This window comes from Pieris brassicae, chromosome Z, assembly GCF_905147105.1.
Source record: "Pieris brassicae chromosome Z, ilPieBrab1.1, whole genome shotgun sequence".
NCBI lineage: Eukaryota > Metazoa > Arthropoda > Insecta > Lepidoptera > Pieridae > Pieris > Pieris brassicae.
Genome location: NC_059680.1, coordinates 12,219,727 through 12,233,943, shown reverse-complemented (window position 1 = coordinate 12,233,943; position 14,217 = coordinate 12,219,727). Strand labels below are relative to the sequence as shown.

Genomic DNA, 14,217 nt, shown 5'->3' with positions numbered 1-14,217 from the left:
ACCGAACCTACGAAGGTTCGATCGCCGGCTATGTGTGAATTTCTAACTATGTGCTCAAATAACTGTCGCGCGAACGGGTAAGAAACCATCGTGAGGAAAACGGCTTGCCATACACCTAAAAAGTGGACGGCGTGTGTCAAACATAGGCCGATCAACTACTTGCCTATAGTGTTGCAGATACAGAAATCTGGGGCCCAGACCTAAAGTGATAGAGCCACTGATTTATTTATTTTATTTATCGAATTGAATTAATCAGTTTATCTCGAATATTATATTTACTTGAAGATAAAGTTGGTTGGAATTTAAAAAATCAACAAAATTATCTTTTCCCCCCTTTTATTACAAATAAAACCCGTTGACATACTGACAATAGGGTAGCCTTGTTTTTCATCACGTGGTAAATTGAAAAACACAATTTAATTTACTTTCAAACTTTTCAGAATTCCTACAATTGAAAGGGTGATATGTAACTTTCATGGTCTCGACAATAAATTATTTGTAAAGCTTCCTTTGAAAACAATATAACAAAAACTGAGCACTTGAAAACATACAAAAACGGCTAAAATTGCAAAACAATAGTCTATATCAATATTTGGAAAGTCTCTCCGTTAGGCCAATACATACATTATCCCGCGGTATTTAAAACGGTAGATTTAGACCGTTTCGTAGGAAATCGCGTCATAATGGATTACTGTTATCGGCTATTTAATGCGCAAAAGTGTTAAAGCTTGTATGGTAATAAGCCCATAAACCAAGCTTTAAACTTGTCTTTTACGCTGCTCATTAGGTATAAAGAAACACGACATGAAGAACTTTGTAAATATTTACCCTATACGGGGTAAAAACGGAATAAACGTATCGTGTGATGACGTCGGAAAATACACTTACGGCCCAGAATACAAAAATATAGAAGAAAATACAGTCTATGACTAGTCCTAATATGTCACCCAGGAGTGAAAGATACATGAGGGCATTGCAGAGTTATACGAATATCAAAAATTTCCGCCTGCAAATTTATCGTGTAACGTAAAAAAAACATTAATTTTGTAGTTAGATGAACATTTTCATAATGTTTGCGTATTGTTTGTTCTTTATAGAATTACATACACTGAGGACTTTATAGCCCAGAAAAACAAATAAGCTCGGATACATGAGTGCGTAAAAAGATTTAACTGACGTACGTACCCAACGTGACCAGTTTCTTTGATTCCGTTGCTACTGTATAACTTTATAGTATATGTTGTAGCGTCGCTGAAAAAACATGACCTGCCCTATGTCTAAAAATAGAAATTCGCCAACCCAAAACTTAAGCCAGTGTGCCTTGCTTGCTGTTAGAACCATGCGAAGCAAAAATCCTTTATTTGAAAACTGCCGTCACATGATTGGCTCTCACCGTCCATTGCGCCTGCGCGATATCTATGTTACGGAGGCGACCAATGACGACACTTTTAAGGATTTCGCCATTTTTGAACTATCTCGAGCGTAATATTTCAGTTCAGTGGTGCTAGCTTATCCCCCCAAATTTAGGAAGAATTCAGTTGTCCAGGGTGTTTTAAGGGGGTCCAATATTCAAGAAGATTTATTTAAAAGACGCACAATTCTATACAATGTATATTAAGCTTAATTATTGGGTAACTACTACGGGGGAGTATTTTGTAGTAGGCATCACGGTTCACTTGCGAGTCAGTTGCATTTAGGTCCTCTTCGAAGCATAACGCCCGCATTCCTTCGGCGCGTTAACTTTTTATCTATGTTTAAAGTTGGCATTGTATATGTTAATTGTGTTAAATTTCGTTTTGTACTTTTTGTTTCGCATGGTTAGACTTTTTAACGGTGAGTGCTAAACTTTATATAATGATCATAGGTATCGCGTAATAGTTTAAATCCAAAGTCAAAATGGTGTTAACAAGGTTGCGTGCTGCGATTCCAGTGGGAATCGTCGAGTCTTTGTCTCAGGACGCGAGTTTGCCTATTCCAATACGCAACGATGCGCAAACCCATACGCTATCGACACCACGGCCGAGTCCGGTACCGTTGCCACATATCCTGCCATCAAGTGCGTCTCAAATGATGATGATGTCCAGTGTTTCGCAATCCCCGCCGATCACCACGCAACCCACGGTCGGCGCTAGCCCTTCGTACGATACACTATCGCTGCCCCAATCGCTGGAGCTACACCCGTCACCATGTCTACGGATCAACTTCTTTTGTTGATATGTCTATTTAACCTGTCGATTAAGTCGACTCGAAGCCGCGACTAATACACCTAATTATTTCAATGCCAACTTGTCTAAATGGACAAGGTTCGATGGAGGGAAATCAAGCGATAAACGATTCATAGATGCGGTCTCAACATACAAAGGTACGTGTGTAGGGTTGGATGACCGACCATATGGAATTAAGAGGGTTGTCCATGATACTGGCCCATTTAGTTGCAACGTGCGTTATGGACATCACTGCAACCTGGATAGAGGCCACAGATTAAGGCTGACTCTTGGAGCCCGCCTACGTTCGCACAGTTATAATCGTCTAATTTTCGAAAAAGAACAACGCCACTTTACATTAAATCAATTTTATATGTCAATATTCTTTTAGGTATCTGTGTGCCCTTTTTTGTCATAACGCGAACGCCTTTAGTGCCAGCCATAGTTGACCTACCACAGCGTAAACCTGAGGATCAGAGGTTGAGGATCTTATCGCCGATTTTGAAAAAAATAACTGCATCCATATCCATGTATTGGTCGGATAGAGGTTAAATACATGTCTCTTGGAATATAGTATCGTTGTGAGCCTGATGGAGAATCGTAAGAACTTCAACTTGTTACCACAACCTTGCCTGAAGAATTAATGAAAGAATATCATGATGGTACCGCTGGACATTTGGGTGTAGAACACACTCGAAGAAGGAACGATATTACTTCCGTAATAGCGCACCTTTGTTTCAAAATATCTTAAGGCTTGTGACATTGGTAGACTAGAATCAAATAGGCATTATAACGACTGTCCTACGTTTGTGCTCCACGTATAATGGTCCTGTTAACAGATTGTATCAGATTAACAATAAAACTCTTATTATTAAATATTTCGCCGAGTTTTAGCAACCTCATTGCTATTTTTGTATTTACATTGTATATTCGCTTGACTTCTTCGATACGTCACGTCGGGAGTTGGGTACCGGCTGATATTGGGGCAACACGATTGTAGTAAGCTAGGGCATGGAGCTGGTTAGCGCTGCGCCTTCTTAATTATGAGATTTTAACACGTGTTAATATCCTGTCTATAACATATTCTCATAAGTATTTGACTGTCCTCATTTTAACATATTATGTTGTCTGAGAGAATAAATAAAATAAAATTTGTCTAATGTACAAAGCCTCCATCTTAAACCTGCCGGACTGCTACAGACTCCAGTGCCTAATAAACCATTTAAAGGGATTGCCATGGAATTATTAAACCATTACCAGTAGATGAAGAGAAATGGGTTCTTTAGTGGAAGATACTGCTAGTTGATGGATCGATCTATGCACTTTTGCGTTTTAATGTTCCTGCTGAGACATGCGCGAAAGTACTGATTGAACAAGTTTTCCTCCGCTATGGCTTACCTAGACGAATTATATCGGAAAAGGAAACCCAATTGGTTTCTATAGTCTCAAGGATTACCTTTTGCCGAGACTATAGAATACTAAGACTATAGATATTTAATTCAACCCGAAGCAAATCCGCAGTAACGGAGAACATAGATTTAAAGCAATCACTCCCCTTTGACCAAAGACGCTGATCAGCAGTGCTATCCATAGCGATATTTGCTCTTAATAGCGCTAATAACCAAAGAACAGCTAGCAGCCGAAATAATTTTGCGCGTAGGATACCTAACCTTAGATCATTCCCTACTCAACATTGGTTAAGCGCCGTGTAGATCACCAACAGGATACGAGAAAATACTAGAATGAAACTTCGTCGTGGTAAGTTAGCTGACTTACTATGTCATTGTGAAAATTTCGTAAAAGGATAATCCCATTCCAGCGCCTTAACCCTGTATGAAGGCTCTTTATCATTAATGTTCATCCGGGTAGACTTGGTAGACCTACCAAGCCGCTGTCGGGACGACATAACGTCTTGCGGCAACACGTGATCAGACCTATGTCAAAAGCGACCTACTTTGGGTCCCGGCGTTAGAATAATCAATTCCAAGCAAAAATCCCTTTTGGATAACTGCTGTCAACCCACTGGCACCGTTTATTGCGTTCGTATATCTCTCTATAAAATGGTTTACATTTAAATTAAATTATTTTCATAACAGGAAGTTTTATTATTATTACTCTTGTGTTTCAACAGTCAAAAAGTGTAAATAGTTATAGGTGTTACGCCGTATTCGTAACGATGATTTTAGCGGTGAGTGTAGCGGAGTCAGTAATGGGTCCGTTCCGCTCGCAGTGGAAGCCGGGCATTGTGCTATGGTAAATACTTTTCAAATCAAGAGGTTAACGTTGTGATTCGTTTACGTTTTGTTTTATTTCGATTACGTTTTGTTTTATTTCGATTACGTTATTTTTATTTTATAAATATGCACGGAAAGTTCTCGCAGAGCTCGCGCTACAAATACTACTAGAAGTAGAGTCTGAAGATTAGACTCAACAGAGTTTCTGAGGCCTTGGAACCAAGTCCAGCACGGCAACGCCGAACGTCACGTATCAACAAGGAACTCTCAAGGCTGGAATGGAATAGGACTGGAACAGCAAAAGTAGAGTTTGATTCCCCGTAATAGAATAATTGAGTTTCCCCTGAGAGCAGCACTTGTAATTACAATAAATAAACGTGAAGAACAGACGTATACGTTGCAGGTGTTCATTTAGATAGATAAACTGCTTAACATACTGAAAGCTTATTGTAATTTAGGTTTTATTTTTATACCTAATACGTTGCTACATCACACCACTACCAAAAACAAAATAATAGACCAGCAATGTTCCGAAGAAAAAAAAACATACCGAAAACTTTGGCTATAGTGAGATGCCGGCCCTGATAAACAGAAACTATATCAAATTTTTATTAGATTTCAATAGCGACGCATTGATAGCAAGAGTGGCAACGTCGTATCGTGGAATGGGTCACTTAAAGATTTATTGAATTATTCAAAAGCAAAAAGGGTTACTAAGTAATTTCGATTCGTATATACACTGGTCAATATTAACTTTCATAAAATTGGTACTTTATTATTGTATGTAATATTATCTTTTTAAAATATGAGATTTTACGTAGAATTAGCAAATACATGTCAAGATGTTTTGGTATTAAGTAATTTTTTTCCATAGACTATTTGTAAATAAATTGGTAATGCAAGGAAAACACTTAATTAGTTAAAAACATAACTCACATTAACTATTTTTATTGATATTTTAATTATGACGCATAGATAAGCTGCAGCAAACAACTATGTCGCTGGTTTATTATCTTTTATTGCATTTCCATTTGGATTTCATTATGAAATTTACACTATAAAGATACACTACGTACAAGATCTGATTTTTGATCGTTATTTATGTTTATCCTATCCATATAACTCTTAAAGTACGTACGTAAGCATACTAAACATGGAGTAGCAAAGGCAACGTTTGGATAATACGGTGTGCATATACCGGTATTTTTAAAGTAGCGTCATTTTCACTTGATAAAGTGAAAGTTGATAAACTGCTTTGTTTGATAAATTACTTTTGTTTATTTTCCTATCTACACTGAGCTACAATCGTACAACAGGACAGAAGACTGTAATGTTCGGTAAAAAAAGGAACCCTTAATGTTATCCAGCGCTGAATATTACAATCCTACAGTTACACAATTTCTAATTCAAAATTTAATACGCTTAGAACTTAGAAACTGCGATATTTTTTTACAGAGGTATCTTTTACAAAGTATCAATTGGTTTAGCCATACTCTTACAATGTACCTACATATAACAAAGTTCGTATTAATCAGAGGTCCACGTATGAAAGAAAAATTATTTCTTTAATATAATTTTTATTGCGTATTTCCCATGTCAACTTATTTCTCAAAATATAGAAACTACTGAAGGTGAAATGAAGTTGTTGATTCATCTTGTCGTTATTCAAAGATCGCCGAGGCATCAGAGCATAAGAAAGACTTAAGGCGAGATCTAGCGGCAACTTTCTTAACATTTCGATTTATTATGTAATCATGATACAGCATGTGACATCTAACGTTAAAATTTGTCATTATCACGGGAATTACAGTTTTCCATCGCAATTTGTCTATTTAATTGTCTTCGCTAATTCCGAATTCGCGGATGAAACCTCGAGGAACGGCTAGTTTAATGCCAATAGTGAACATATCCTAGGTACATTTTTTTACCTAATAACAAAACGTTAACATGCCTTTGGATACGAACTACATTATCCACAAGTTACCAAAAGGATGACTGTCCTAAAAGAAGGAAATACTAACGCAAGGATATATTTAACTGTTGGTTATTGAAACGCTTTCGAAAACTTAATATACAGATTATAACTTTTGTAAAGGTTGCTCGGTGCGCATGCAGCCTGCGAGTTGGGGGCTAAAGGGAAATAGGTCACATATCCAGCATTGTTATCAAACGTTTTCAGTAGAAAGGCAGAAAGTATTCCTTGCGTCGAGATCGCTCCATGCCCTGGCCAGTGACATGGGGAGCTGAGGAGTTTCATACAATATTCTAAGAAAGAAACGAAACCAACAAATAATTTGTCCATGTCGCAATTCTAAGTTAAGCACTTTACTCCCTCTGCAAATTTCTTATGTTTAGGGTGCGCCGCTGGGGTAAGTGCAGCCTAAACAATATTTTGTCCCATGTGAAAATGTATCGAAGACTTCCTTAAAAGATTAGATTAGTTCCGACCAGATACATACAGATTTAATGCACAAGTTATAGACACAAATTACATTTCAGTTCGTCGCGCGAAGGACAACAAATTTGTACTTGTTTGACGGCGATCTTTTTCCGACCTCTTTTAATTTTTGTCACTATCAATTGCTTAAGGTGTTTTGCAATTTTTTTCGGATCTCTTACGGTTTGACCAGGCCGTTGGCGTACCTAGGCAAGCAGATGAAGAGTCTAAGATTTCATATTTTTTCCTGTAACTGGATGGAAAATAGGAAATGGTATGAAAGTTGAAGACGGAGACTGGAGATCAATTTGCCTAACACCAATGCTATCCGACTGAATAAAAAACGCGTTGCAACATTTCGTGTATAAGAGTCCACATTCAGAGCTATTTTAACCAAGTATGGCGGCCATCTTGTTGTGGGGGTTTTGGTGTATCATCTAATAATTGTTACCGGTTCTTGACCAAATTCCACAAATCGAATCCCGCAAGGGGTCAACGTTTAGGCGAGACGTTGAATTCTTTTTGTTAACTCTTCAGACTCGCCATATTTTTTCTCTATTCACTTTTATAGTCTCTATAAGATAACCTAAAAACCATCCTTATATCCCTTATATACCCTCTCGAAATATAAGGCGACACATTTTGTGCAGTTTAGGTCATAAAGACTTCATGGGTAGAGGCTGAAAATCAGCCGCGTAGTTCCACTTAGACATTCGAACATTATTTATACATTTTTCTACTAGGCTTGGTTTCGTTAACGGTTTATTACAAAAAGTAATAATATTAAGACAAGTCATCATCAATCCTTAATATATTTAAAAACCTTACCTGTTATGGGTTGCTGGTCTTGTGGAGTGCTGAGCAGCTCTATACTGGAAGTTGGAATACTGTGGTCTCGCCGTAGCCGTTGCGTTCGGCGGTGACACATAATTATGGCCCTGGAATTAGTGTGGATGTGGAATTAGATATAACTATGTTTAAAATTCATCAATAGGCGCCCCAAGAGCCCTGGAATTTAATTATTTTTTAATTGTAATTTTATGTGATAATATTCGTCGCTTGAATTATGGTAACTGCATTAGAATGCGCTAAAACGATGCTTAGAAAGTTACATCGATTTATGTTTTGTTTTAATCGTAATGCAACCGCAATGCTTACCTATAATTCTAAGAAAAATCTGCGTGTGCAAAATGATACAGCCATCGCTCGCATCAAATTGACTGATCGCTTCAACTTTGTTTACTTAAGCCAAACTTGGTATAATAAATAACAAATACATATAATAAATTCTAAATAATACACGCTTCTTAAAATTCCTATTGTTCATTTCATTATGCAGTTGCAATTAGTTACCTAGTAAACAAATGTATACTTATCATATTATACAACAAAATGGTACTTTTGGGTTTTAACAATGTTTTTTACTACCTTTTAAGTGTAGAGTTACCACGAAGTTATAGAACTGGACATACGCCGATAACAAAATATGGAAATAGAGCGAAAGGGTGTTAAATGGAACGGAACGCAGAACTGTGCAAAGCTTTATAAATTTTCTTTTTTAAACAATATATACAACATAAATTAATACGGTTTAATCGTTTGTATCATAATTGCGTTATATATTTCGGATATTGGAGATATATAATTATGTTAATAATCGAACAAAATTGGTGGACATATTATATATTTCCATAAATAATAGAATATGGATAAGGCCTCTATCACTCGTAATCAAACCGTAATGAATCATTTTCAATTTCAATCTTTTTTATCCAATAAATTATAGTCAGTTGACCAACCCTATTTAATAAAGCAGGTCGCAGCCATTAGCCCGGTTGCCTAGCAGCTACTTACTTTCAATTTGCCTTAAAAAGGTAAGAACACGTTTATTGACTTACCATATTATTCTTCGTCATCTCAGGCTGCGGCGGCGCGGAAGGCTGTGGTGTCGACGGGGCTCTCATAGTCGGAGCGGGGGCAGCTGCGTTACCGCCGGTCATGTAGGAAGGACCAGCCGCGCCACCGGGATGGTAACACTCCGCTCCGGATCCTGGTATAGACACTGACACAAGAAAATATCAAATAAAATCTTGCTTCAAATCGATGATTGAGAAATTAAATTAATTTAAATAACTGATTACTGCATGCGCCATTTCATCAATAAAACAATTTAAATTAACCGCTGCGTTTGTTAGCTAAGCACGGTGACTATATGACGATATCCCTACCCACATAATACTATTTGGTTTACTGTTTACGTAGTATTTGTCTCCACAAAATGCTGCGCTAAATCCGACCCACCTTTAATGCAGTATCATGTTTCGTGATGCGATAATAAATTTACATACTTGTTCCATCTTCAGAACTACTACTCACAACAAACCTACTTAAAAGTAACTAACGAATGCAAAAAAATCTTATTTAATACAATACATTCGTGTGTACATGTATATACTAGCGATATTTATGCATCGTAAAACCGTATCGAAGGAAGAAAATCGATAACACAACGCGATTCTGATTAAAATAAAATCCATGGCAATTGTGACCGCATTTTCCACTTCTGGTTCAATTTTATAACATTGGGCTGAAGCATGCTAAATAAAAAGGGTATTTTCTTCTTTGAAGCAAATCCAACTCACTGTGTGGTGTTGAGGCCCGCGGATAACTGTGTAATATTTATTAAGGGAAATCATTAAATATAATGGTCACAGCTTACACGCAAATTTACCGCAACAACTATATGGCGCTACAAATTTCTTAACCTTAATACACGTTTAAAAAAAGTGCTCGTGTGGTTTTCCACTTACTAGATTGAGATCCAACCCGGTACTGTGATGGACGATTTACTTTAGAATGAAGATTGGGTTGCTGCTTAGCTGGTGATTGCACCTGCTTGTGAGCCATTTGGCTATGGTTCAACTGCATTCCGTGGTTGGGATGGTTCATGTGCCCCACATGGGTCATATTGCTATTTAACTTGTGTCCATTGTGAGTCTGGCTCCTAGTAGTCCCTTGATTGTAATTGGAATGACGGATTTGGCTCATTGATTTCAAGTGGTTCACGTGGTTCATCTGGTTGATATGTTTCTGACTTTGGTGGTCGGGTGTGACATGATTAACATGGTTTACAGTGGGGTTCATGCGGTTGGTGCGCTGTTGGTTGTGCCCTAGGTGATTTAGATTGCCCACGGGAGCGGTGTGGGGTGCCGCGAGATGGTGGCGGGGCGCAGCCACAGTATGTGCCACGGCGTGGGGCATATTCAGCGACGTCTGGAGATTCTGTGAGATATCAATGGTCTGCTGCCCCCCAGGGTATCCACAACCATGTGGCAAATTTCCATACGAATTGTTACCTCTTATCGCGACCATCTTAATTTCATGATACAAACTTTTCAGAAATTGAGCGAGCCAAACGTTGAACCATTCCCAAAACTGTGGCGACACGACCATTGGCGAGGCTCCCGTTACACTAAATTATCTAACACTGGATACTAAATTATTGCTTCTCATTTTGTACTTGCTGGTGTATATTTGACCTAATATCTAGCTTATACTTCCAGCGCTTAATTACAATATTATAAAATTCCCGAGCGAATAACGCATGGTGCCGATAAATTATTTGCAGACCGCATTCACAATATAAAGAGTAATATAATGCAGCAAAGGAGAAAATCGATATGGAAACGGCGCGCTACATCGGGCGCTGCTTTTCTTCTCCCAAATATTAACCAGTCGTGAGATCAGTGACGATTTTCCGAGCATCAACAACTACTATGAAAGCTAGCACTTCTATGGGAACCACTTAATATAATAAACACTACGATTTAACGCGTAATCTTAATAAATATACAAAATTCGTTCAGAGTACACCCTTCACTCCATCACGGTTTTATTGTATAAGCGAGGGTTACGAGCGGTAGTAGAGGGAGAGGGCACTATGGCATCGCCACAGGAGGCGTTTCGCATATCGTCGGTCGCCCCTGCGAGAGGTCGCCGCGACTGTTGCGCCGGGGAAAGTTTTTCGGAGAATACACTGCGCTGCGGTGACACATTTCAAATTGCCTTTGTCTATTTTAAAAGGCAATGGTTAAGATGCATTTAATTTCAGTATCGGGTGTCAAGTAAATTATAAACTGCACATGGATAGTGATTTTCTTTTCTTTCACTTATCTATCCTTTGTTTAACTATCACGTGGCGCCCTCATAAGATTTAGATGCCCTTTACTAGTTCTTTTAAGAAAAACAAGTAACGAATGACAGTAATTCATATTCCATTCAGTAATAAATTATGTTAAGAAAATTTACATTTGGAAGCATGACAAAGGACAAAAAAATATAAATCTGTTAAAAAAAATATAAAACAATGAACAATCATATTTGATTTGAAAAGTTTTAATAACTACGTCACTTTTTGATTTATAACAAACTCAATGTTAGTAAATTGCAAGAGTTGTTTCGTAACGCGAATTCAAATAAACGCTATGTGTACTACTACTATGAAAATGAGATGTATATTTTACAACAGGCTATCAATTTGGTGTTCTTAACTCACAACTTAAATGACCTGTTATGTTTGTCTGCTGTGTTTTACCAACAACATAGATAACTATAAGTGAAAGGAAAACAACAGGAAAACTACTTACTAATCTTACCATAACTCCAATAGAAACAGTAAGCTAAAAACTAATAGTACTTTTAAAATTATATGAGAGGTTTTTAAATATAAATATACAACAACTTTTACAATTTTAACAATGTAAATGCATAAAGAACATACAGAGACTTCCTTATTATTAATAAATTCAGCCTTTCGGTGTTTTTTTATAAAATGTTTTACAGACTTGTAAAGTTTACCTTTGAAAGGTAAACTTAGTTTATTTCTGAATCACACAAAAATACACTGATTTGAACTCTGTTAACATCCAGATTGCTTCTAAGACTGATAAAATAATTATTTTAAAGTTACAATTTAACAATTATTTATTCAGATTGTCTGTTTGTTATTGTAACTATATTTAATAAGCAACATTTAAAATCAAATATAAATTCTCTTGATAACACCTGTACACTTATGAAAATCAAGCCCTTTATAAACTAGTATATTTTATTATGCTCCTTCCCATTAATTTATTTCTATTTTAGGAAATATTCACATTGTTTGAATACATGTTTACAAATCAAAATACATTGTGAGCAAATGTTTTGTAAACAATTATTCTAAAGTGATACAAGCTACTTGTATCATTAAAAAAGTTCATTATGAAATCATACAATATTAAGTTAAATTGAATTATTTATTTATTTTGTTAATGATTTGTATTTGAGTGCTTATCTAATGAAACAAATGTCCTAGTTAATGTAAATAAATTAAAGGATGCATTTGTGTTAGTTTAGATGTCTATCTGCTTTTTGGAAGCTAGCTACTATTTTCTTTTAGATGTCTGCCTGAATTTGACATTTTTTGATATGCCTAATCCAAGTATACTGAAGTTGTGTGAAGAACTAAGTATGTTTCTTGGGGGGTAAACAAACAAAACTTAGTCTTTGAATGGGTAAATTATACAGGGTTGCTACTAACCCACCTCAAAACTTTTCTAGTACAGAAATTCAATTTTAGCAACAAATATGCCACTCATCAACTTCAAATTGAGACATGTTGTCAAATATAGTGCATCAATTTTATTCAGACAACATTACCATCTCCATAATAATGAATTGTCAACAAGACATTCATGTGTAGAGAATACAGCATTGATGGGTCTAGAATGTATGGGATATAGAGTTCTAATGCTTTACAACATTGACTAAGAAGATGTGTGACCAAATTTGCATGGTGCAAAATATCCAAGAGCATTATTTCTTATTTGGCCTCTGCAATTAAGTCCTATCGCATCCCCAAAGAATATGCAGAAGTGAGCACACCTAGGGGAGGATTCTTCAGCACCAGCAGTGCAGATACCCTCCTGGGGTGAAATTGGTATATTTATATAATGCTACCATGATTTGCTAAAGAGGGATAAGATTCCTGGAGTCCTATGTATACTTAATGAAATGAAACAATCATAAAGGAAACAATAAACTTAAATTCATTATTATAGGTACAAGTAGCTAAGGATATTGTAATATTTATGTACATATCACCTGATGTTAAAGAATGTACAAGCTGCTTAAGAAGGGTTATATTTACATAGCTGCAAGTAATTAAATGTAAACATTATTTTAAAATGTTATATTACAATAAATTAGATCATGGCATTTTTGAGCTACACACTTATTAAATTAAATTCGCCATTAGAAATCGCCTTACAGAATAAAGATAATTTAGAACATTTTTAACTTACAACAATATTACTTGTAACAATACTTTTTATTCATTTAAACTCTATAAATAATTATTCTCTTCATAAATTGAAGATTGTGGACTCCTCAATGATTCAAAATTCCTATGCCAGGTGTGTCCATAAATATTTTCTATTTGATACTTACTTAAAAGGTTTTAACAGAAGAAAAAGTATTTTCTAGCAACTTAATAATTATAACAACAATGACCACTGAAGAGTTACACAAACTTTTAGAAGAATATTCTAGCCTTATATTTGGTCAAGAATGAGTAAGTCTTCATTCTGAAGCCGTGTATTGGCTTCTAAGACAATAATTAATGTTTTGTAAAATGAAAAACCACACAATCACTCTTCGCAAACGCATTGTGAAGTGGACAACATTACGTAAATAAATCATAAGTAAATACAAAAGGATACGGTACGGGACCGCGCGGTGGTGCCAGCGGCACCTGGTTGCCGTTTCCACTCATATCGTTGGCAGCATAGGTCTCACGATACGTAAACCACTCTAGGTGGCACGCTATTCAGCCTTTACTGATACTAGGACACATCCGGCAATACGGAGACCTTTACTAGATGTCACCGTGACAGCTTGCACGTTTTAATTATGAGCCTTCGTCAGCAACGTTTCCAGCAAAAACATTTTACATCACATGCAGCAGCACAATGTAGATATACTCTACCTTTAATAATATAGCATCACTAGGTATCTATAAAACGAACCAGTTACCAGGGCCAGTCACTAAACACTAAACAAACGACTGTACAAAATGGCGGATGTTAACCAATAAACAAACGGACCTGTCGCGGTTTTTTAAAATTGATTATTTAAACACTTAACTGTAAATTTATTGCTGTGGTTTGTTAAAATTTAAATAAGAATAAAAAATTTAAAAATATGGTTTTGTAATAGCAAAATATCACAATATAATATATTTTATTTTTTGAACTTGTCATTCGATCGTTCACGTATCACATTACCACAGAATACTCTACTT

General features: G+C 36.3%; 1 protein-coding gene across 6 annotated transcripts in view; it reads right to left on the bottom strand.

Moving 5' to 3' along the window:
* The window catches only part of LOC123718904 (eukaryotic translation initiation factor 4 gamma 3-like), a 37,035-nt gene extending 22,818 nt beyond the window's left edge, over nucleotides 1-14,217 (bottom strand). Inside the window, exons 1-4 of one of the 6 annotated variants that reach the window (XM_045675886.1) lie at nucleotides 13,637-14,217; nucleotides 9,518-9,543; nucleotides 8,774-8,937; nucleotides 7,704-7,813 (exon numbers count right to left, since the gene is read on the bottom strand). In XM_045675886.1, the coding sequence (XP_045531842.1) occupies nucleotides 7,704-7,813; nucleotides 8,774-8,937; nucleotides 9,518-9,543; nucleotides 13,637-13,689 (353 nt within the window). In that variant the 5' untranslated portion in view covers nucleotides 13,690-14,217. Of the gene's footprint in view, nucleotides 1-7,703; nucleotides 7,814-8,773; nucleotides 8,938-9,176; nucleotides 9,465-9,517; nucleotides 9,544-9,685; nucleotides 10,845-13,636 lie in introns of those variants that run through there. The other 5 variants (XM_045675885.1, XM_045675882.1, XM_045675884.1 and 2 more) reach the window with 5 other exon arrangements.